This window comes from Pseudorasbora parva, chromosome 21 (genome assembly GCF_024679245.1).
Source record: "Pseudorasbora parva isolate DD20220531a chromosome 21, ASM2467924v1, whole genome shotgun sequence".
Classification (NCBI taxonomy): domain Eukaryota; kingdom Metazoa; phylum Chordata; class Actinopteri; order Cypriniformes; family Gobionidae; genus Pseudorasbora; species Pseudorasbora parva.
This window is the reverse complement of record NC_090192.1, coordinates 8,947,492-8,974,036: the sequence shown is the minus strand read 5'-3', so window position 1 is coordinate 8,974,036 and position 26,545 is coordinate 8,947,492. Positions and strand designations below refer to the sequence as shown.

At 34.6% G+C, this 26,545-nt stretch overlaps 1 protein-coding gene across 1 annotated transcript in view; it reads right to left on the bottom strand.

Annotated features, from left to right (window-relative positions):
- arid5b (AT-rich interaction domain 5B) overlaps positions 1-24,229 on the bottom strand; it is a 175,297-nt gene extending 151,068 nt beyond the window's left edge. Inside the window, exons 1-3 of the mRNA XM_067429802.1 lie at positions 24,168-24,229; positions 23,661-23,915; positions 8,478-8,712 (exon numbers count right to left, since the gene is read on the bottom strand). Of these exons, the coding sequence (XP_067285903.1) occupies positions 8,478-8,712; positions 23,661-23,915; positions 24,168-24,188 (511 nt within the window). The 5' untranslated portion in view covers positions 24,189-24,229. The remainder of the gene's footprint in view (positions 1-8,477; positions 8,713-23,660; positions 23,916-24,167) is intronic.
- Between the last annotated feature and the right edge of the window lie 2,316 nt (positions 24,230-26,545).

The window sequence follows — 26,545 nt, the reverse complement described above, 5'->3', positions numbered from 1 at the left end:
TACAGGAGAGGGCGGGGTTTATGGGCTATTCTGCATCCAGCCACCTGGTGGCGATTGAAACGCTTTGGCTTCATTTTTCAGGACTCGTGTGGCACACTTGTTCTGAACTTATGGAATACAAAAGGAGAAATTTTGAAGAATATACAGTCACTTTTTCAATGCAATTGCAATAAAAGGGGACTGATGCTTTTAAAGATTGGACTGATTAAATTCACAAATTCAAGTCAATGATTCAGTCGAAGCGCGGCAGTTGTCTTTCCAAAAGAATCCAATAAATTCCAAGTGAAACAGCTTTCCGAACAAGAAAACGTATACTTTTATTGTATATGTATATATTTAAATTGAAGATTATGAGGGCACATGATTATCTGAAAAAAATATATTATGATGTGCACAGATAATTTAACTATAATAAATCCTGCAATATGCCATTTTTGGTTTCATGGTAACTTTAACAACATAATGAGGAAAATTATCAGTGAATAATGGCTTCATTTCTGTTCCTCACATAAAGCTATTATATGACTTCATAAGACTGAATATAGCGCACAAGTCATGTGCAGAACTTGGTGCAAACTATGGTGGTTTTGTGTCCTTTTTGAAGCTTGATCGCTCCAGTTCCTATTCATGGTGATTCCATCTTCAAATTTCACTTTTTGTGTTCCATGGAGGAAAGAAAGTCATATGGGTTTAGAACAATAGAGTGAGTGAGGGTGTGTTTGCATGTGTAGTTCAGTTAGCTTGGTTGGTTTGGTTGGGACCAAAAATAATAATTTAGGGCCTGATTTATGAAACAGGGCTAATTAACATGAGAGCACAATAAAAAGTAAAAAAAGTGCAGATGGGAGTGGAAGGTTCTGTGTGATTTACTGTTGACGAGCAAATTAAAGGTGTCACGGACTTGCTTTTTTAATTTTATTATACCGTTGTCTGAGGTTGACTAATGACGTTTGTGTGGTTTTTACATTCAAAAACATCACAAGTAATAGGCTATCTCCTGAATGCTGGAATGCTGGAAGATGATGTGTGTGATGATGATAACAATAATAATTATTACTATACTAAGTTTTGATTACAAATACTTTATATGAATGTGTTTTAATGTATTTTTATCCGCCGGGATGATAAAAATTACATCATTACTTAAGGACGTAAAAGAACCGGTAATCCGCTTTTTTAAACCGGTTCATTGAAATGAGCTGTCCGAAAGAACCAGTTTGCGGAAAAGAACCAAACTTCCCATCACTATACTGATTTACACATACTTATTATTCTGTAGAGGCGGTGTTTCGCCACACGATGATGTCAAGATGAGGCACAATCTGAAATCGATCTTTTTTTGGAGCTTTCCGTTTTCAGCTCTGAAACTTACAGGATATTTATATTACCATGACCTTTGCTATATCAAAAGCTCAAGGGAAAGTTGATTTCTCAATTCAGGACCCCTTTAAAGTTCGTAGCCGGATCATTTTTATATTGACCAACGCAATCTACCAGTTAGCGTCTGACTTAAAGGGGGGGTGAAATGCTGTTTCATGCATACTGATCTTTTTACACTGTTAAAGACATGGAATCCCATACTAAACATGGACAAAGTTTCAAAAGTTAAGGTGGACGTTTGATGGGAGTATTTCTTTGTCAAAAATACTACTTCCGGTTAGTCATAAGTTTCGGCAAGTTTTTTGCGATCATGCGTCCCCTTTGACGTTAATGGGGGCGGAATTTCCTTGTATGGGCCTTACGGACAATTCTACCGGAAGCGCGTGAGAGAGAGAGAGGGAGAGAGCGAAAGCAACAGGCTATGCCCATCAAAGCGCTCGTAGGCTGCGCTGCACAGGTAATGTGCACAATTAACAATGAAATCAAAAAGTGCGTTTTTGGTTGCCAGACCAAGACAGTCCTGCACAGATTCGCCCAAAACCCCGCGTTAAGGCAACAGTGGATGTAATTTGCTTTTCCGGATCAGCAACTGAGTTGCGCGAATGTTTATATCTGTTCGCTGCATTTCGGTGCCGACTGTTTCATAAACAAGGCCCAGCTTGACGCCGGATTTTCAAATCGCCTAATGCTGAAGGATGGAGCAGTCCCAACGTTAGAACCGCGGGCGGTGAGTTAGACTGCTTCAAATGTCTGTGTCTATGCTCATCAAGTAGCCCAAACATGATCACGTATAGTTACTATATATATTACTATATATAGAAATTGATCAATGGAGCATGCGATGTGTAGTGCGTGTACATTTGTTTAGCTGGCCACTATATGTGTAACTTTATGTTTGTGTATTGTAAAAGCACTCAACAATACACAAAGAGGGGGGAAATATGTTGAACTAAATAAGCACGCTTCTTCATTCAAATGCGCTACTATTCCGTGTCTTTCTATGTAAACACTAACTTAACCTGTCTACACAAACCACGCGTAAACACACAAACACACGTGCACAACTGCACTTCCCACATGTACACCTTCAAAGACAAAAATACGACGATATAATTCAAGTATAAATATGTAAATAACACAAGCCGCTAAGCATATTATATAGTTAGTGTATAACTTGTACCACATAGAGACGTCCTGCTCTAGTCGTTTTTGCTGCTGCTCCTGTTCAACAGCAGCCTCTGGGTCTGATTCCGGATCATAGATGTATGGCTGTATCTGATTAAAAGCCATATTTTTATTTTGAATAAAGTTTTTTTCCCGCTGTTAGGGATGACACAGCTGTACGACGCACTCTCAACTCAACACAATAGCAGCGCGCTGCTGCACACGTCATTATTTAGCTCCGCTCACACGACACGCCCCCACCCGCTCGGCTTTTTTCGGAAAGACTCGGAACAGCGCATCTTTCTTATATAATTATAAAAAAAATAAAGACTTTTCGGAGATATGCAGGATGCAATGCTACTCTATAGGTACTCAAGATTGACATGACACTGACTGAAACTGAGTGTTTCACCCCCCCTTTAAGATATGCTTTTATTTGGTGGTAAATAATGGCTCAAAATTGGGATTCCTTTAAATACTCTCCTCCCATAAATCTTGAGTCTGAAAGGGACAAATGCAATATGCAATAAGGTCAGCCGCAAAAATAACCCTGTCCATGCCTTTTCAGCGCTAATTGTTCACTGCGCGTCTTTAGCAAATCCTGACAGTGGTTGGTAAATCTGGCTCTTAGTCCTGTTTCGCTTAGCGTTCACACCGGCATTTTAACACTGCACCTAAACATATCAAACCTAAAAACAGCAATACATTCACAACATGATTGATCAGCTTTTTTTTACGAATATTTTGTGATGAAACTTAGCGAACATCCAAAACAATGCCATGTGCTGGGCTAAATTCACCTGTTGTATGTGCGTAGCCTACATATGATGGTATTTTGACCAGCTGAGAACTTGTGAAGAGCTTATAAAATGCTTCAAGCTGTCAAAACAGGGCAGGAATCCCTTCGTCACACACAAACGAAGATCTGCTGCGAGGAGACGCGGTTCTGACGCCTGTACCGAACTGTGATGGGCAAACCCATGACTATGACGGAAAAAAAAGGCATGCTTGAGCATTTTTAGGGTCTCGTCGTCTTGTTTTTGGTTCGTTTACATGTCTTTGGTGCGTGTTTGCATTCATATTTCACCTAAACCACACCAGAGTTTGTTTGGAAGCGGGCCGAGATCCATCTTTTCAGCGGTGTCGTTCTACTTGTTTGGTGCACACCAGAGTTCAAATGGCAGCGTTCCCGCTTATTTAAATGAACCGCACTAACAGAGCAATCGCACCAAAGGTTTTGTTTTAATCCAAGCAAACATGCAAACTGTGAAATGTGAGAAACCGTAAATGACAACAAAAGTTCTCTATTTTTAATTGACCGAGTTAGTCTGATACTGAAAAAGCTGCTGTTCCAAATAATCCAAACAGCTCGAGAGCAATAGGTTCTGTGCCAGAATAATTCGCTTACCAAGTGGATCTCAAGGTACTCTGAGTAAATCCATTTAGCATCCTGACAACACAAACACGCTCATATATACTCATTAAAAAGCGACTTATTAACATTACAAAAATGTGCACACTCACAATACAGGCAGAAATAATAAGGTTGCAGGACTGACAGCGAATAAATCACAGATCTTTTTGTGCAGCTATTGATTGTCATTCACAGCTGTAGCCTGCACATAAGCAACAGTGACAAAGCATCCATTATTGATTCTTCTATCTCATAGGAACCTCATACATCAGCCCACTTGAGAGCACGTTTGCCTCCACGCTTCGAAACAAAGCAGTATGCAAATTCCAGTAACTGGCAAAGTAAAAAGATCCATCCACTAGTGCTGCATAATTATCATATCCACTAAATTGAAAGGGGTGATATGTATATTTAGCTCTTCAATGGCTTTTAACCTGCTTGAGAACTGATTCAAATGCTATGCGCTGAAAATGGATTCTTCGGGATTCTGCAATCTGATTCCGTCTGTTACAAAGACAGAGTCTGCAGAATTGTGGAAATCCCTGGTTGGCCTTTTTGCCTGCCTGGGCTGGTTGATGATATAGCTAAAACAATTATCTCGATATTTTCCAGCCTTTATGTGATATTTTATAGATCTATATGACCTTGTTTTTTACTGATTTGTTGTTTTAGTCACATGAATCATTTCAACCAAACAACCATTGTAGCCCAGCAGATTCAGAAAAATCTACTTTGGAATAATAAACACTAACTACCCCACACTATTTTTCACATTTTATTTATATTGACCAATACAATAACACAATTAACAACTATAACCTTCACCTACATAAATTATTTACTAAAACCTTTTAATAAAATTAAGTAAAATGCCACAATTTAATGATGAAAAGAAAATAGCTAATAGCATAACTACTTAAACTCTAAGACCATTTTTTGGGATTTCTGCCTGGATTTGGCCTACCCAAATTGAAAAGCTTCCCATACACACAGACAGTGGTCTAAGTTCAAAGTGTTGGTGTCATTTTACAGGTAACCCTTAGAAGTTACCAAAAACACTGATAAAAGTCATAAAAAATGTAAGTATATGTTGTCTAAGCTTTTTTAAAAATATATAAATTCATTTTTGAAAGTGTGTAACTCAGGCCCTGTGTGCTCTAGGAACCTGCAGACAGTTTGGGCTGTTTCCACTAAATTACAGAAAATTGTGGAAAAAAGAAGTTTGTCTGTGTCATGTTGTATGCAAGATTTATTCAAATGGGTCTGAAGGGATGACCCCCACCTTTCCCACCCCTCCACCACCCCCTCCCACCACCATATACAGTGATATAAATGCAATATCCCAGTGTCATTAAATTAATGATATATGCTGGAAACAGCCCAAAGCGTCTGCAGGGTCCTAGAGCACACAGAGTTACACACTTTCAAAAATAGACAACATATACTTACATGTTTATCACTTTTAGCAGTGATTTATGCAACTTCAAAGGGTGTCTTGTAAAATGACAACATTTTGTACCTAGACCACTCTATATGTGTTTGGGAGGCTTTTCAATTTGGGTAGGCCAAATCCAGGCGGAAATGGTACATTTCAAAACAGACCAAAAATATTGATGACTCATCCTGCACTCAGGGGCGTAACCAAATGTTCGTCCATTCAAATTTCATCTAGAATGAGAGCATGTATGTTGACAACTTCAATTAAACTAAATCCTAATGGCGATTTAAAAAGCCATTGTACGTTCTGCACAAATTTTCCAGTCAAGCTATTTTCCTAACACTTCATTAACACTGAACAAAAGATGACACTTAATAAAAACGGCATTCAAATCTTCATAATATTCAGTGTGACTGAGTTTTAAAATCACCAGCAAAACCATTGTGTATCACCTGGCCCAAGCCAGCAGGTACCCAGCCAAAAATGACACATTTATAAGGCACACTATATACACACACTAGTAAAGAACTCTTGGATTACAAAAGTTGCAGATATAACAATTCATGTGATATCAATGTGTCAACAGCTAATAAAAGAAACGTATGCTATTTTTATTGCATCTCATTCATAACACAAAATGGACTTTGACCCCTTTTTGTTAACCTATCAAGCACACACGATAATTTCCGTTTATAATAGGCCACATAAAACATACAAAGTATGAGAAAATGTTTTGTTTTCGTAAGGGTTTCTGATTGCCAAAATGGAGCTAAAACGAAACGTATAATGCTTTGATAAATCAGATCCTTACTGAGCAATCACACAGGAAGCGTAATCACACTGGGTGTGATCCGTCTGCAAATTAATGAGCATTTATACACCATATTGTTCCCAGTTAATGAGAGACATAAACAGCCAAAGAAGGAAAAAGCACAGAGGGGGATGAATACAGGGGCGACACCCTGCCTGTTTAAACAAGTGTCAAACTCAAACACTTTCTTGTTGTGTCTTGTACAATCACTTAAGTTTCAACTCTCTGTAAAAAAAAAAAATAGGTTTGACTCTCATAAAAAAGAAACATTCAAGCCGTGTTATTATCAAAGCCTGCAGGCAGTTAGTCATGACAAACAGCACATTATTTTCTCAAATGTTACGTGAACACACAGACTACCAGTCAAAAGTCTGGGAACATTTTTGGTCTTTTATGCTCTCCATCTCTAAGATTTTCCTTGAACAAAAATATAGTAAAAACAGTAATATTGTGAAATATTACTACAATTTAAAAAGAACGTCTTTCTATTTCAATATCTTTGAATATGTAATTTATTCCTATGATGGCAAAGCTGAATTTTAAGCTCCATTCTTCATGATCCTTCAGGAAATCATGCTCACTTGCTGCTCAATTATCAATTATTATTGGTGCTCACTTATTATTTTTATTTTTTCAGTTGAACAGTTTTTGCTGATTAATATTTTTCCATTTACTGTCACTTTTGATCAATTTAATGTATCCTTGCTATAAATAAGTATATATTTTTTCTAGAGTATCACAGTTTCTACAAAATAAGTAGCAAAAACTTTATTTTCAACATCGATAATAATTTATTAGGAAAGTTTATTGAGAACCAACTAAGCATATTAGAATGATTGGTAACACTTTACAATGAGGTTTAATAATTTGACATGAACTGCACTTCTACAGCATTTATTGATCTTTGTTAATGTTAATTTCAACAAAAGTTGTATTTTTTAACATTAGTTATTGAATTGTGAAGTTACAAACTAACAACGAACTGCTGTATTTTTATTAACTAACATTAACAAAGATTAATAAATACAGTAACAAATGTATTGCCCATGGCTAGTTCATGTTAGTTAATATATTAACTAATGTTAATAACCTTATTGTAAAGTGTTACCGAAGGATTTCTGAAGGATCACGGGACTCTGAAGACTGGAGTAATGAGGCTGAAAATTCAGGATTGCCATCACAGGAATACATAATATTTTACATAACATCATAGGAATACATAATATACATAACATTTAAATATATTTTTTTTCTTTTAAAGGAACACTCCCCTTTTTTTAAAATAGGCTCATTTTCCAATAATTTCCAATTAGCAAATCTCCGGATCTGGCGGTAGCACTTTTAGCATAGCTTAGCATAATTCATTGAATCTGATTAGACCATTGGCATCTCGCTCAAAAATGACGGAAGAGTTTACTAGACCGATATGGCTAGGAACTATACTCTCTTGTTATAATCAACTTTGCTGCAGTGCCATGAGTGCAGCCAGCGCAATGATATTATGCGTTACCGGCACTAAGGCTGAATCCGAAATTGCCCACTATATCCTCACCTTGTAGTGGTGTCCGAAACCGTAGTGGACCTTATTGAGTGCACTCATTCAATCCCACATTGCACTGCAATAACGAATGTACAGCCAATGTACAGACAGTGGCTGTCCGAATACACTCACTTGTTTTCATTCACTCCTTCAGGTAAACCTTCCTTTATTGTATTCCGGTTCAAAAATATTGAAACTCTTTGGTCATTTTTTTAGAGGGAGATGCTAACGGTCTAATCAGATTCAATGATCTATGCTAAGCTATGCTAAAAGTTCTACCACCAGACCCGGAGATCAGCTGAATGGATTCGAAAATGGTAAAACTCAGCTGTTTAACTTTAGGGGAGTTGGAAAATGAGCCTATTTTCTAAAAAGCGGAGTGTCCCTTTAAACTGTAATAATATTTCACAATATTATTGTTTTTACTAATCAAATAAATGCAGCCTTGGTGAACATTAAAGACTTCTTTCAAAAAACATGAAAGAAACTATTATTTCAAACTTGAGTTTGAGATTTGTGCAATTAAACGTTCATAGCAGGACCTTGATGCACGCGAGTCTCTCCCCCCATGTTCTTTCAAAAGGAAATGACTGCAATAAAGAAACCTGCCATAATCAAAACATCATGCCTATGGAATCAGAACGCTGATCAGAAACATCCAGACCACTAGCCCAGTCTGTACTCCTCATGTATGTGGTGTCTGTGAGGTATGAGAAATCATGCTGTATACCGAGTTCAGCCTTCTCTTTGAGGACGTCCTTGAAGTTGAGGCCGCTGTTGAGCGTGGACTCTCTGTATTTGTGAAGCGCTTCTCTCTGGCCGTTCTTGCCGAGCTCCTTCAGCACCGTGGGTTTCAGGGGTGTGGCCCGCAGACCCTTGTTCCAACTCGACAAATCCGCCACTGTCCATTTCACCAGATCTTCCAACTTCACAATGACTTTCTCAGAGACGGCGATAACTTCATCCTGTCAAGACACAAACACAAAATGAAGAAGGACAAAGGTGTGCCGAAAATGTGTGAAAGAGAAAACATGCTTAAATTCCTAATCGGATGAAAACATTGACCAAATTGTGACCACCAAACTACGTATTTATACTAACCAACATAAAAAAGGGTTGAAATTAAAACGGGGCATAATATGATTGATAGGACCCTCATAACTATGTTTCAAGGGAAACAAGACTATTAAAATATCTGATCATTTGACCTTGTGGTCTCTCCGAAAACGTAACATGCACCCTAACCCTAATTTTTTGAGAAATCTAATTTTGCTTTTGAACTATACGAGGTCATCATACTATAAGAATATCCTGTAAGTTCCAGAACTCAAAACTTCCCTGTTAGTCCAATTTTTTTACTGAAATTGTTTTATTGTAACCAAGCCAGAGAATAACACAGTTACTTCCATGTTGCATTACTGTTGAGTCCATATCGTAAAAGTCAGTTTGCAAAGCCTGTGCCAAAATTGCCACTTATTTGCCAAAGAATCCACAGTGAAATGTACCGCATACAAATAAATAATGGTCAACTGAGACATTCAAGTTGTTTAAATATCTTAAATGGCCTAACCACATTCCCAGCACTATGATTCTTAGGAAGGTTGTTATTTAGTAATGTGATACTATATCACTCTTCTCTCCTTGTCTTCTCGCTAACACGCGTATTTTGGGCGGGGCCAAAGTTGCAATGATGAAGTAGTTGCTTTGATTTTCTTGTCTCTGATAAGCACATTCCATAACGAGTCATTTCTAATGCCTGATCTGTGACCAGAGATGTCTGATATGTAATGATTCAAAAGAGCCATGCCTATGTGTCAGTATATCAACCCAGTGACTAAACGGTCGACTTCACCTTGTTTCTCTTAGTAAGATTAAAAAATAATCTGTTATCTAAACTGTGATTAAACTATAGAAAGCAATCAAAGAATGCTCCCCTTCCAAATGCTGGAGCTGTCAATCAAACAGAGCGACTTTATCAGTGACTGAATTATGAACACTCGACAAAACTAAATATAATGCTATCAACACTTTTCATGATTAGTCAACCTTGAGAGCTGTAATTTTTCGAGAGAGTTCACCATGTATACTTAGCTATCCCATTTGCAAAGACGGTAGCCAATCACAGCAGTGGGGGTTTACACTGAAGTCTCACAGCAAAAAGAAATATTTATTATTATTATTATTATTATTATTATTATTATTATTATTATTATGTTGAAAACTGTTTCTGCTGCTTAATATTTTTGTTTAAAACCATGTTACACTATCATTCAAAAGTTTGGGGCAAGCAAGTTTTTGTTAAAGAAATTAATAATTTTATTCAGCAAGGACGTATTAAATTATCAAAAGTGGCAGTAAAGATATTTACAATGTTCCAAGAACATCTCTTTCAAATATATGCTGATCACTTGAACTTACTATTCATCAAAAAATCTTTGAAAACATTTATTTTCCACAAAAATTTAAAGCAGAAAAACGATTAACTCAACACTATTACATAATTGAGCACCAATAATAACTGAAAAAAGTACGATTTGAACTTTATTTTTCTCATTTAATTCAACAGGTTCAAAATTGGTACAGAGAACCGCAAAATTTTACTGGTATTGGTACTGACTACTGAAATGTTGGTACTGTGACAAGCCAAAACTAATGGACAATCCTAAAGATTGGATTTGAAAAGTGTTCAGTGTGCACAGCCTAAGGCACAAGACAAAAAGCACAATCCTAGCCACAGTCATTTCTTCTTTCTAATATCCATCTCACTTAAGTTGCAATTCAAAATGTTGTAATTTAAAGTGCAATTCCATTTTAATGCGTCACAGCACTAAAGCATTACAGTGACTTCGCCAAGTAGACTTGCTTGCATTATTAGCTTATAAAAGTGAAGCAAGAGCTTTGCTTGTGACCTGGCATGGGATAACAGAACAGTCCCAGTTATACAGGGAATCTGGGGAACAGATGCGTTCGTATTTGGCAGAGCCCTGGATCGTGGACTTTTGACTGACCGTACAGCACGCTGAGAAAATTCACTGAATGCTTCCTTCGCATTGTTTGGCTAGGTTTCCCCAAGCTTGACCCAATAAAGGCGGGCATGGATCAGAGGGAATACCTGCTCTGCGACACTGGAATATAATTCATATCTTTGCTTCCTCTCAGTTCAGTGCTTCATTCTGCCGGATCTGCAGGCAGCAACAACTTTCTGCTGAATGGACCATGTCTAATTATGTCCTTTTTAAGTAGGGCTTTTTCTTTTTAGGGTTTCAGCTTTTTTTTCTTGGTTCCATAGAAGGTCCCATTGTCATGCTGTCAAGCAAATAACTTATCTCTCACACAGACAGCGTAATGGGACAAAATTTAACTTTACTTCAGTCTACTTAAACGGAACATATGAAAAGGTTTATAAAGTTACCAAGTAGTGGGTTTGGCCTTAATAAAAGCAGCTAATGGAAGGATATGAATGCGTTATCTGAGATTTCCTTCTAACTTGCAACAGGGCATATATGCATTCCTCCAGGTCTACATACCATTCAGAGCAACATAGAATATTCCAGTCTGAAGCAGTCTCTACTGGTGGATTGAGATCCAAAAAAAAAGGAAAAGCAAGAAGGATAATCATACCAGGAAAAAACAACAACGAAAAAAACATACTAAATCCAAACAATAAAATGCAACTAGTAAGGATGGCATAAAATAAAATAAATAAAATATATAAAATAAAATAAGAGAAAATAGGCACGTCACTTTGTTTACTTTTAATTTTTGGCACTGTGTTAGATTTCAACTTCAATAAAATCGAGGTCCTTAAGCAAAACTATGAGAACCACTAATTTAAATGACATTTTTTCAACCACTACGTGTGAAAATGGAAAACATGCAGCCCTCGAGATTGCACACCTCCAAATGTTTGCAGCAGAAAATGAATCCATCCTCATCATAATGACCATCTGAGCGCAGAGGCATTTGTTTTCACGCGTCTATAAAACTAAGTGGGTCAAACACTGTTAATCCTGATGGCGACACAGCAAAACTTTACTATAAGATCATGTGCCCCGCTCCGCCGCTTTGAAGCTCTGACTGCGCCCTGCTACTTTGACTGAAATATTGTTTCATTGTGTAAATTCATTCATGAGGAAGCAAATAAAACAATAAAAAGATGAACAGTGCATTTACCTTCTATTATTAAACGACGTAAAGAGAAAGATCAATCAAAGGATTTAACAGGTTTCTTTGCATTTAACAGGTTTCTTTGCAAATGCACTCGCCTCCTTTTTATTACACTTTAAGGGTCTTTAAGAAGCAGAGCGAAGGGGTGTAGATGCAAAGCCCCTCAACCAGAGTCACGCTGAGCCCGTCTCACTCCGTTGACTCAGGGGTCAGCTCAAGAATTCCCCAGGTCAGCGCAGATTTGTACACCTGCTTGCATGTCATTTAATTATTGACTTGCTAACGTGAAAAAAAGGCCTTGCGGATTCTTAGGAAATCTTTTTTAAGGGTAGTTAAAAGTTAAATCAAGTATTCAGCTTGAATAATAGAGCTCAGACAGACAGATAGACAGATAGATAGATAGACAGATAGATAGATAGATAGATAGATAGATAGATAGATAGATAGACAGACAGACAGACAGACAGACAGACAGACAGACAGACAGACAGACAGACAGACAGACAGACAGACAGACAGACAGACAGACAGATAGATAGATAGATAGACAGACAGACAGACAGACAGACAGACAGACAGACAGACAGACAGACAGACAGACAGACAGACAGACAGACAGACAGATAGACAGACAGACAGACAGACAGACAGACAGACAGACAGACAGACAGACAGACAGACAGACAGACAGACAGACAGACAGACAGATAGATAGATAGATAGATAGATAGATAGATAGATAGATAGATAGATAGATAGATAGATAGATAGATAGACAGACAGACAGACAGACAGACAGACAGACAGACAGACAGATGATAGATAGATAGATAGATAGATAGATAGATAGATAGATAGATAGATAGATAGATAGATAGATAGATAGATAGATAGATAGATAGATAGATAGATAGATAGATAGATAGATAGATAGATAGATAGATAGATAGAAACAAAGTGATAGACAGACAGACAGACAGACAGACAGACAGACAGACAGACAGACAGACAGATAGACAGATAGATAGATAGATAGATAGATAGATAGATAGATAGATAGATAGATAGATAGATAGATAGATAGATAGATAGATAGATAGATAGATAGATAGATAGATAGATAGATAGATAGATAGATAGATAGATAGATATTTTTTCAAGAAAAAATCTAAACATACACAAGATTTCCATTTATATGCAAAATAACAATACAAAGTATGAATAGCAAAATTTACCTGCATATATTTTTACCACAACATTTTAATACATGAAAAATGGCACAATGCAAATCGATCTATGACTTTTTAATGCTATTATACGACGCTATTAAAACATCCGAATCACATTCAAAACAAAACACACCAGTGAGAAAACTTAATAACCAAAGACTATCACCATCAAAATCATTATGAACATGATATGGCAAATATTCATGGCAAATATAAATTACAATAATGCCATTTTCTCTGTAAATTCAAAGCAAACTGTTTGTTAATTTATTAAATTACCATATGCTGAGGCCTATTTTTGGATAATCTATAGAAATACATATTTTAAAAACTAAAGCTACTTTATCTCAATTGGTTATTTTATTAATGTGTGGAGTAAATAAACCAAACGGAGCAAAGATCACTTAACAATAAATTTGATTGCTCCCTTTAGGTAAACTTTTACAGATGGTAATCCTTAACTTAACAACATCATTGGCATCCAGCTAAAGTAACCAAGTTTAGACACAAACTGTCACTGTTTATTTTCTCATCTCAAAACTCCAGTGTTGCATTAAAACGTCTGTTTTGCACATTCACACTGAAGACGAGACCCGTGGCTCCATCCTGCTGCAATTAGCACAGGCGCTGTCAAAGAGGCATGAACTGATTCAGAAATAACTCGCAGATGTGCAACTGAAATCTCTCCTGAATCTAATTCAGTTCCTTTTACAACACGCCAACAAAAGCTGTTTGTTTGAATGTGTCGAGCGGCGCGATGATTGGACGTGGAAGTGCAGCGCTGCTTCAGAACGGGCCGCTCTGAAATATGATGACACCGCCTCACAAAATTAAACCCATTTGTCATGAAACGGGAGAGCTTTGAGAGACAATGCAAATGTTTGCTCGTAATGCTCAGACGAAGGTTAAAGAAAAACAAGAAATATCAATGTCAACCACACTTTGGGGGTTAAAAAGTTCAAATAATCATGTTTTAACAAACGAGTGCCATTATTCAGATTTAGTACCTAAAACGACCAGCCGTTTATCAACCGAGGTGGACTACTCTAGCTCCATTTCTTTTTCCCTACTTAATATTTTTGGCAGCGGTTCTTTAAGAGGAATAAATTCAGAGGCTTTGTGAAGTATGTAGTGCTTTAGCACACCGCTATACTGCCAACACGGTAATCTACCATATTCGACAATACATTACAAGACAATTCAAATTACCCACCATGAGCAATTAAACTCACTGGTTATGCATAATCCAAACTGAATAGGGAAAATGAATGGTGTCAAATATTGTCCCTGATCCACACTGTGGTCACATTAGCAACATTTGGTCAAAGCCACAAGAGCAAATAGATCCACTCTCTATATTGTCAATAGTGCAGCGATGTATGAAGCACAGCTCACACAGAAGTCACTTTAGTATATACAGTAGGCTAATATAGTGCATATATTTAGTGAAAGAATTCATTTCTCTAGTGAACTAACAGCTGAGGGCACTGAATGACCTGCCTGAGGTAAATGTAATGCTATGTGACATTGTTTACAAGCTGTTTTATTGACGTCTTTCCTCCGTTGAATCACTGATAGAGCGATTACAAGGCGTATGATACGTTTCAGTAAATTGTAATGTATCCTGTACAAGTACGTAAATACTGTTAAAGGTGCTGTATGTAAGAATGACAGCAAGTGGTTGAAATGGGTACTGTAGTCAAAATTTTAAATATTGTTTGCCCCGCCCCCTCCTCCTAAGACTCAACGCTCAGGCAGGTTGCCAGTTTGAGGACACGCAAAAGGAACGAGCACAGTTCACAATGGAAGGCGAGGAGACTTACACACTGTATGTTGATTTATCCGTGATTTAATGTGCTTCCGTTCATAGAGATTTTTAGATGGAGGCTTTTTAGGTCGGGAGGAATCTGCAATCTCTGACCCAGTTCGTTTGCTTGGCTTCCATGGCAGCAATATGCTGTGTTTTCCGCCAACTGGCAACCTGTGGTGTCGAAATACTTTTGGGTAAACTGGCAACTTGAGTTATCACACTGACCAAAACAAAAACAGACATTTGACATGAAACCCACATTTCAAAGTAGAATAACTGGCTGTAGCATTCGTTTTATGAGAGATGAATATAAGAACTCTAGCATGTTTCCAAAATATCTGCAAACATATTATGGTATTTTTATGCTTTAGCACAGTCAAAAACGTACAGCAAGCTTTAAGTGAGCAGTGAGAGAAATTATATGAACAAAGTATGAACAAATCTATCTATCTATCTATCTATCTATCTATCTATCTATCTATCTATCTATCTATCTATCTATCTATCTATCTATCTATCTATCTATCTATCTATCTATCTATCTATCTATCTATCTATCCATCCATCTATCTATCTATCTATCTATCTATCTATCTATCTATCTATCTATCTATCTATCTATCTATCTATCTATCTATCTATCTATCTATCTATCTATCCATCTAGATAATATATATATATATATATATATATATATATATATATATATATATATATATTTTTTTTTTTATATAAAACATTTCAATACAAAATTACATGCACACATATGTGTGTGTATATTGTATATTGTATATGTACATATATACACACACACACACACACACACACACACACACACACACACACACACACACACACACACACACACACACACACACACACATATATATATAATGTATGTATATAATAATGTTATGTCATCCAACACATTTGTTTTGTTTGTTTAAAATCCAGCCATAATTTATGTTATTATTTAAATATTTATGCGAACAAAAATTAAACACATCAAGCACATTATAACAATACCGTGATATTATTGATTAATGTGATAATTTTGGTCGTGATATGGAATTTTCATACCGTTTCATATCTAGCTCTCTTGAAATTACTGGATCTCACCCATGAAAATTCACAACAAAAAAAAAAAAAAAAAAAAAAAAAAAAAAAAAAAAAAAATATATATATATATATATATATATATATATATATATATATATATATATATATATATACATTAAATTTATTCCTATGATATCAAAGCTGATATTGAAATCCATTCCTCCAGTCTTAATGTGTTACTTTAAATTATAATAAAATGTCACAGCCTTACTGTATTTTGATCAAACTAATGCAGCTTTGCTGAGAATAAGCGACATCGGTAACACTGTATAATAAGATTTGATTAGTTAACATAAACTAATAGCATTCATTAATCTTAATTAATGTTAATTTCAACATTTACTGATACATTATTCAAATCAAAAGTTGTATTTGTTATTATTAGCAAATGCTCTTTGAAGTAACATGAATAAACATGAACAACTGTATTTTCATTAACTAACATTAACATAATACATACTGTCATAAATGTACTGTTCATTGTTAGTGGATGTTAGTTAATACATTAACTAATGTTAACAAATAAGACCAATACTTGGTAGTGTTACCAAGACTTCTTTCAAAAACATTTAAAAAACATAATTATTGCAAAGGAGGAGCCATGCATGATCCACACAACAAAGTCTCACAGGCGAAAACATAAATCAGAGCTTAAAATCATAACATGAACTATCCCTTTAAGTCTGCCTAGAGTCAATTATAAAAATATGTACTTTTGCACATCCCTAACCGCCACGGGAAAGTAAATAACATGTTACGGAATGTTACCTACAAAAGGAGTGCTGATTTAATTTGAACTATAAATATGTCTAAGGGATTCAAACACAAACATGGACTGAAGCCAGGCAGCAGAGATGTGACTGGATCTCTGCCACGTGCTTCCTGCACAACTCCGAATCTCCAGGTTTGTAATTCAAATAACAGCTGAAAGAAGCAGCTAATAAGACATTAGCGCCCTTCTCGGGATCCTTTGAAGTTACTGGCACTCAAAAACAGGAAATTTGCAAGTGTTTTTTGCACACGCGGCCATTATCTTTCCTTACACATGGTTTATAAATACACAGTACTGGAGGATTCGTATGGATATGCAAACTATGCCTGTTAGACAAAGTGCACAGTGCTTGCTGGAATCTGATATGGAATCTATTTATAAACCACCAACCCCATTTAGTTCTGCTCTTATGTCACATAAATGCTATTCAAGAGTATTGCCAGTGCTGAGTCTGTCGACACAGCGTTATTCCCCCTGATTCCCCCCCCCCCCCCCCCCCCCACACACACACACACACACTAAAACAATGATATTACGAGCTAAGGGACACAAGAACAACTGGGTCCAATTAAACCCTGAAAAACTGTGAGAGCAGTGCCGAGCTCTTGCCAAAACAATTCCTCCCTCTAAAATGACACATATGTTCTGTGAAATACTATCACAAATGAAATATCGGCTGTGGTAGGGAGTAGTTCTGTATCTTTATTTCTGAGAAGAAGTAAAAAAGTCTTTTGCTTTAGGACAGATTAAATAAGATGAAAGACAAGAGGAAATATAATTAGAAACAAACAGATCCGTGTGAGGCCAAGCCGAACGGCAGTGCTAGAGAGTACAGTGAGACTGTACGCCCAAGAATTTGCTGGCCCAGGAGGGCAAAAACAGTCGATTCAAAAAAATCAAAAACTGCACGTCTTCACAGGAGTGTTATGTTGCCCTCTCTAGGCACAAACTCTAAGTGTTAAATTTTATCGGCCGGCTGCCAGAAAGAGATCACTGCAGGCCTGTTGCTGTTTCAGCCACTGCTATCCTTCTAATGAATGACTAACCCCAGCCAGAGGGAAATTACATCACCTGGGTGTAGAAACAAAAAGGCAACAGCAGAGTGGCCCTGTTTTATCACACAGCCGTACTTGCATACCTTCCTGTTTGCATACACAGGCGCGCTCGCTAAACATTAGCACATTGCAGAGTCTGCAGTTGAGCATTCAAATAAGACAGAATGTTGATTAAATATTCAAACGGTATAGATTCAGAGGAACTTGTCAGATCAGTGGCTCTCAAATTCGCTTCAGGCTTTTACAATAAACATCAAGCTGAGGCTCAAAAGTACCTAAGTGGTTTAGCGTACATAAATAAATGTGAAATTAAAATTAAAATATTCCATATTTATATATATATATATATATATATATATATATATATATATATATATATATATATATATATATATATATATATATATATATATATATATATATATATATATATATATATAAATGAAAGAATGTAAAATGTTTTGTAATTTTATATACTATAATATATTATCATATATTACATTCTTTCATTTAAAATTACAATAATATAAATGATCAATATATAATAACTAAATGATCAATATATAATAAGTGATATACACAGTAATATTATAATTACTATAATTTATTATAATAATAGAATTATAATAATTGTATTAAAAATAATCGTAATTATATAATATACTGATTACAATAATTATAATTTAAATACATTTTTAAATTTTTAGAAAAAAAAATAAAATGTATATATATATATATATATATATATATATATATATATATATATATATATATATATATATATATATATATATATATATATATATAATTTTACTTATATTATATAATAATACTTATAATATATTTTACATACAGTATATATATTAATCTTACTATATATAATATATCATTAAATAATTGTATTTATAACACATTTTTTATTATATATATATATATATATATATATATATATATATATATATATATATATATATATATATATATAAAGTGTGTGTGAATGTGTGTGTAATTAAAATATGTTAAATTATATGAAATTGTAAAAATGTTATAATTTAAATTATTTAATTATATATTTTTATATTTTCAATAAATTATTGTATTAATATATTTATAGTCTAATTAATTTATATATATATATATATATATATATATATATATATATATATATATATATATATATATATATATATATATATATATATATATAATATATTTATATATAAATAAAATTTTAATTATTTAATTATATAAATATTTTCAATAAATTATTGTATTAATATATTTATAGTCTAATTAATTTATATATATATATATATATATATATATATATATATATATATATATATATATATATATATATATATATATATATATATATATATATATATTATATATTTATATGTAAATAAAATTTAAATTATTTAATTATATAAATATTTTCAATAAATTATTGTATTAATATATTTATAGTTTATATATATGTATATATATATATATATATATATATATATATATATATATATATATATATATATATATATATATATATATATATATATATATATATATATATTTACATTATTACATACATAAATATATATATATATTTACATTATATAATCAAACTAACCAATAATAACACCAATGTAGTCTGAGTCATATTTTCTTTTTGTAGCTTTCATGGACCCAACCTTAGCATCTGTCTAATTTGCTTAGTATTTTAGATTTGCATTAAAAAACTGCCTTTTCTCTGACATTTTAAAAGTGTATGTGTATTTATTGTTCTACCCTACTTATTTACGATTAAATTCTAAGTTGCAGTAATATTTGCATTTAGCACAGTTTTTTGCATGTACTTTGTGACCCTTTAAGAACAAAATCTGTGACCCATTTCTGGTCAGGACCCATCCACAGAGTCTCTTCTCAGAAATAGGAAAGGTGTCTGTTATTGTACTATTAACACAGCATAGTGCAGCCTCCGCAAATGCATGGCAGTTTCTATGATAGCTGATTAACTTTATCAGCGGTCGCTTGGGTTATTCCCTGCAAATGCAAATGTAATTTAATTGGACAATCTGCTGAGTGCATCTGAGGCTGCCGAGTTGTGAAGCTCACGTTACTGCAGGTGCTTTGGCTGACACTTAATCACATTGTTATTTAAATTCGCCATGTCTCATTTAGCAACTACACCGGGAATGCACAAAAGAGTGGCAAACATTCTTCACAGTTTTTTGCACAATACTTGTTAGGACATGTGTTAAAACAAGTACATTCCATACTCAATATTACAACAAATAAGATGTGCACAACATTGCAGAATTTCAATGAACACTTTTACACAACATTAACTCTAATGCTATAAAGAAAACCGAAAACAGAAAATGAACACTATTCTCAGACAAAGCTGTGGGTATTTGGAACTGACATACTTCTGTTACTCAGCCAATCACACACGGTTTAATGGCCAAATATTGTCTGATTAATTTCCAGTACGCTCTTAGAAAAAAGGTTGAATGAGGTTCAATACAGAACTATATGGTTCTTGGTGCTATAAGAACGCTTTATGCCAAAAACGTCCAAAATAAGGAGAAATGTCTCAAATTATTGCATATTACTTCCATGTTTTTACAGTTGACTTTAATTTTATCTACTGATAAAGTATGTTTACAAGCTGTTTAATTCATAAAGTATTAAAAATGAACAAAATTGAGTAGGCATTAGGCAATGTGTTTCAAAAGTACTTTTTTTTGTTATACTGGTTGACGTTATCTTCACATCCTGATCAATAATAGAAGTGGTCTAAATATTTAAAAAACATTTACATTAAAATTTTCTGTGGAAGTTTGGGACATGTTCGTCTAATCGTTGTATTCGGTTCGAATGCAATGATTGGATGTCTTCCGGCAGGTAGGATGTCAACATATGTATTTCCATACATCCGTGCAGACATCCGCAGCAGTCAGGTGGTACAATTTAGAGGTCTCCAAGTTGTTTTACATTTATTATTATTCTAACGTTTTTAAGGCATGCTTTGAGACTAGGTCATTTAATGGCGTCTTTTGTGACGCTTTGCAGACTCTGCTCTGGCTGTGCGTGAAAGAGGCATGGGTTTGGAGAGGAGGGTGGGATCTCATGTTTTTAAAACCTAGCTTGCTATTGCTAGCCTCTACGAAATTGCCTACCCGGCCTTTAATAATGACTTAAAAATAAATCCATAAAATGATCCCATGATTGACATCCTTAAAAGGTTGAAATGCTTTAAGGTTCTAGAATGTGTGTTAATAATCATATGCTTTCACTTCTATAACTAGTTATAGGTCCCAAAAATGCCTAAAAGCTAACACAATGCACCATATTCTCAAAACTGTAAGTATACCTAAGAGTGCAGCATTGTCCTTGGCTAGTAATCCTATCTCCCAGGCCGTTTCAAGATCAGCAGTCATGAATGCGTAATAAATTTGAAAAGCAAATAATTGGCATTGCTGCTGAGTGGGGGAAGGGAGGGAGACCGGTGGCAAGTTGGAAAGAGGACAGAGCTCTGATCAACTGAACAAACAGTGCATTAAAGACTAATGCTTTTCCTCAATAACACCTCGTTACATTGTGTAAAGACCATGTTTTCAAGGTCGATCCCGGCAACAGTTTATGTTTCCACCTAATATTGATAATAATTCAGCAAAGTAACCTTGACATTTCGACAGGGCTTCACACAGAACCTGTTGATTATTTTGAAAAGGCTATTTGATCCTCCACTCCACGGGGGGAGGACAGTAGAACGGTAGGTTCACACACAGCAGATTCTCTTTTTGTATTCAGGATCGGTGATTACACGAGCAGTGCAAGATAAAACAGGTACAGACCTTGTTACATTATCCATGTATGACTGCAGCTGTGCTGCTTTGTTAAAACAGCAATTGCAACACAATCGTTAAAGCACTATGGATGAAAGCTTTACATTATAGTGTTTACACCGTCAAAAACACTGCTTTGAAAAAAATGCGTTTGATGTGTAGTCAAAAATAATATTGGTTATATTATCTAATAAAATTAATAAATAATACATAAGAAATAAAATTAAAAATGGTTTGAACGATAGCTTTTACCCATATTTATTATAATCTACTTTCGGTTATCTAGTCAAACGGTTATCGGATAGAGTTATATAGTTATATTGTAATCTGTTATCTTAAATGGTCATTACCTACAATAAAATAATAATAAAAATAAATTAAAATTATATATATATATATATATATATATATATATATATATATATATATATATATATATATATATATATATATATATATATATATATACATACACACACACAGTCTGTCAATCTGTCAAATGCGTCCACTAAATACATAAAGAATCATTAATATACAGCAACATAACAAAAATCTGTTCTTGTGCATCAAAAGGTTAAATTCCCCAGACATGTTTAGGCAAACAGACCTCATTCAATGTATAATGTAAAATTCATAATCAAAATGAATAATTACTACTATAATTATAATATTTCCCAGGGCAGAAATATTTATTAAAATATTAATTAATAATCATAAATAATAATATTTTTAAATAATAATAACAATAACAATTATTATTATAGACATTTTACTGTTGTAGTATGTACAATAATTATTGAGCTATATCTTTGTATTAAAAGGTAATCTCAATAAAACCATTAAACATGGATTTGAATATTAGCCACTGGACACATAAAAGCAATCGTTATCAGTCAACAATCTGTCATATTTATGCCTGACTCAACCTGACTACATTCTCTTTCACAAACAAAACATGATGTTTAATGATCAGATGCAGTTCAAATTTTTTCCATTATACCCAACAGATCATTATACGAATAAATCATTTTGCATATACGAAATGATACATTACATTTATATTACAGAGTAAATATACAAGCAACTCCACAACATAATAACATGAATGAGTTACTGTTAATAGCATTCTAGCTGACTTAAGTAAATGCACAGCAGCATAAACAAACACAGTGTTGAGGAAGAACAATGTTTCAGCGCATCAAAGGGTTAAATCCCCAGAAAGAACATTTTTCTGTCGGACAAACACATCTCAGCTTATATGCAATATGGAATGATGCTGCAGCATTTTGACATAATAACCTTCATAAATGTCACTCGCTCGCTTGCTTGCTTTAAGAGCTGCTTGATCAACGTGCAGTTATAAATTAATCAATTCCCACTGATATTAGTTCCCATCTCACACTTAAAACATCTGCCTGAGATATTCTCTCCAGCATAACCCATGTATCGTTAGCGACGATCAGCAACAGCATACTTCATTCACGTCGATCGTTTGGCGTATTCATTTGCGTCTCATCAGAAGCAACACTATTTTATCAACAATCAGCAGATCGCAACGCCACAACGAGGCGCTTTTGCCATTCTCAGTTTCCGCACTATTGTATATCAGATGAAACAAACAAACACCGATGTGACAACTTCACACAATGGCATCATTCTCATCATCATCATCACCACACGCTGTTTGAAATGCATGCGCTAAACGCATATGCAAATGAGCCGAGGCGAAAGAAAGACAAGGGTCCACTATGACTGCGTGTCTATTATTAAACGCGATGCATTAGATGTCTTGTGATCAGACAGCGGAATAGATGCGATGCACAGCCACACGGCTCATATTTCATCCCTGCCACAATAAACACATCGCTTCATAGAAAGCAGCAAAACCAAAGAAACGTGCCATAAATTACCTCTCCGTGAGTGACATTTCTGCCCTGTGGAGTATGTTCTGGGAGAAAATAAAGTTTGGAGCTGGATAGAAGTTGCTTGGTCGTCCTTTCCTCCCATAAGAGCTGGAGTTCTGCTATGCAGATGGGGTCCCCTGCTTTACATCTGACCAGGAAAAAATCACCCAGGGACAAAATTCTCGCTTTGCCTTCAAGGTGAAATCTAAACGCCTTGTAGAAAATGTAAGGTCCGTGCAAACCACAAGGTGAGCCTACCCACTGCGGAAACACAAATAGACAAGCCATATTTATATTCAGCAACATTTTATATAACACGGGATCAGAGACGAGCAAAGCATTCCAGCTGATCACATGATAATTCACATTCTATATAAATATGAATAATAAAATGTGAACTTTTGCCGTAAAGTTTCTTCAATTGATTCCTTATCATAACATAGGCTATGACTAAATGCGTGCGTGCGATAAATTAATTAGAGGCTGAAATGAAAGCGGAGTGGATGATATTACCAGGAGTGAGTTGGGCTCCATCTCGTCGCTCTGAATTGATTAAACTCAAACATTCTCTCCAAACTTGTTGGCTTGAATGGATCACCGAGGGTCCTAGAAGGGCAAAATATCACCGCGCTCCCCAACGCGGCGACCTTCAATATGAAACCGACACACTGCGAAAACAACTCACCTAAAATGTCCGCATTTGATGTCTAATATTTTTTCAACCTATATTATTTCACTTAAGGTCATTTTGGTACATTTTTTGCCACCGCGCGTTCATATTAAATTCGTGAATGCGAATGGAGGTTCGTGTGCGTGAGGTCTGTCAGCCTTTCGAAGTCGTTTTATTAATTCTGAGCTCCCCTTTCGACGAAACCGACCACTCATCACGAAACTGCTAGGAGTATAAGTATTAATTATGAATAAAACGATTTTTCACATACGAAAAGAACGGCTGTATTTGATAATATGCGCGATGATGGCTATATGTGTCTGTCAGGACCTGTGTAAAGGAGGTTTGTATGAGTGTACCGAAACATTTCCTGCAGAGATTCTTCATTTTATTTCTCGAATGCATTTACTGTACATTAAATATAATCATTATACTAATGCAGCAACATTAACGCGTGTGAAGGAGTCCGAAAATGCCGAGGTGTTATCGGAATCCTAACTATCCAGAAGCGCCGTTTATGATCGCAAACGTTGTTGAAATGTATCAAGCGCGTGTAAACGCGACTAATGGAAACATTGTAATATCGTCCTTTGAATTGTTGCCATTATGGCCGCTGTGATTTGAACATGGTGCTTAGTAGTGCTGGAAAAGTAATATGCGCCCCTCTTGTGTGCTATAGGCGAATAAATGTCATGATGAGAAATGTGTTTGTTTGATATAGAGAAATCAAAAGCGATCAGACTCCTGCTAGAGTCACGGTTATGTGTTATTTTATTCTATTTTTTTTTAATCGAAATGGGTTTTTTTAGTCGCGGGGTTTGTTTTAAGGAACCATGGCCATAGCTTTCACACAATGAAGACGAATATATAAATTCATATAGAACAACCCGGTAAATATTTATAAACGTGTGGTTATGCGTGCTGCATATTTCACGCATATATCGACGCCAGTGAGGTTTCGCTTATTTCGTAATGTATGGCTGTGCCCTTAAAAGTTGTAGCATATGGCCCAAATTACAGGATGTAACATTTACGTCAGCTATTTTTATGTCTTATGCAATGTTTTATCTCCAGTCACGAGGGGCAGCTGGTGATTATGGATGTGATCACATTCATGCTTCATATAACAGCTTAACCCAAATGAACTGAACAGACTTGAATGTGATTTAGTAAATTTGAATCACAAGATATTTTGTTGATAGGGGCAGGGCTATTCAGAACTGGATGAAACGATTAATAAAATACATTTTGGTGCCAAGTATTTAGATGCAAATTTAATATGTGGCCATACAAAATAGAATTTATTACATGTATACCACGAAACACTATATTATTAATTAAATTATTAATGCATATAATGATTAACATAATAGTTGGTCAGATTTACATTCAATAGCCTATATGTTCATATGAATCCGTGTTTAATGACATTTGTATTTGATAACATAATTAGTCATTATGTTAATGAAAACTATTGTAAAATTATATTTTATAACTATTGTAAAAAAAATGTTTTATTATAAATATATATATATATATATATATATATATATATATATATATATATATATATATATATATATATATATATATATATAGTTACTAGTGTTGACATGTTATCCATCTTATGTAATCTTAATCATATCAGTAGTTCATGTACATTAAAATTTGTTTTACATTAATACATTTTCATATAGAAAGTTACTAGTGTTGATGTTATCTATCTTATGTAATCTTCAGCATAGTAATTAATTATATTAAACATTAAATATATTCTGAATGTATATATATATATATATATATATATATATATATATATATATATATATATATATATATATATGAAATATGTCCATAATATATTTAATGTTTATTATAATTATTTTAAAAATCTTTTGTAATATTTATTTTTACTGACTTGAATCAGTTTCTTGATAAAGATATGTTAAGAATTGTGCAATACAATATTTTCTCATTTTATGAATTAAAGCTATGTTAAATGCTGCCAACAGCTTAAACCTTGTATATTAGAACGAGCAAGATATTGGTCGCCAGCCAGCATTTAAGTCATTTTACTCTCCAGATTTTATTGCAGTTTATCGTATGTGACCGTCCTTGTGATTGGAGGAGGGCGTTGCTGTAAACGTCATGTCAGCCTATGATTAAACTCCTTTATTTGAGACAGTGAGCGGTAATAGCAAGTGCATTCAAGCATGCCATC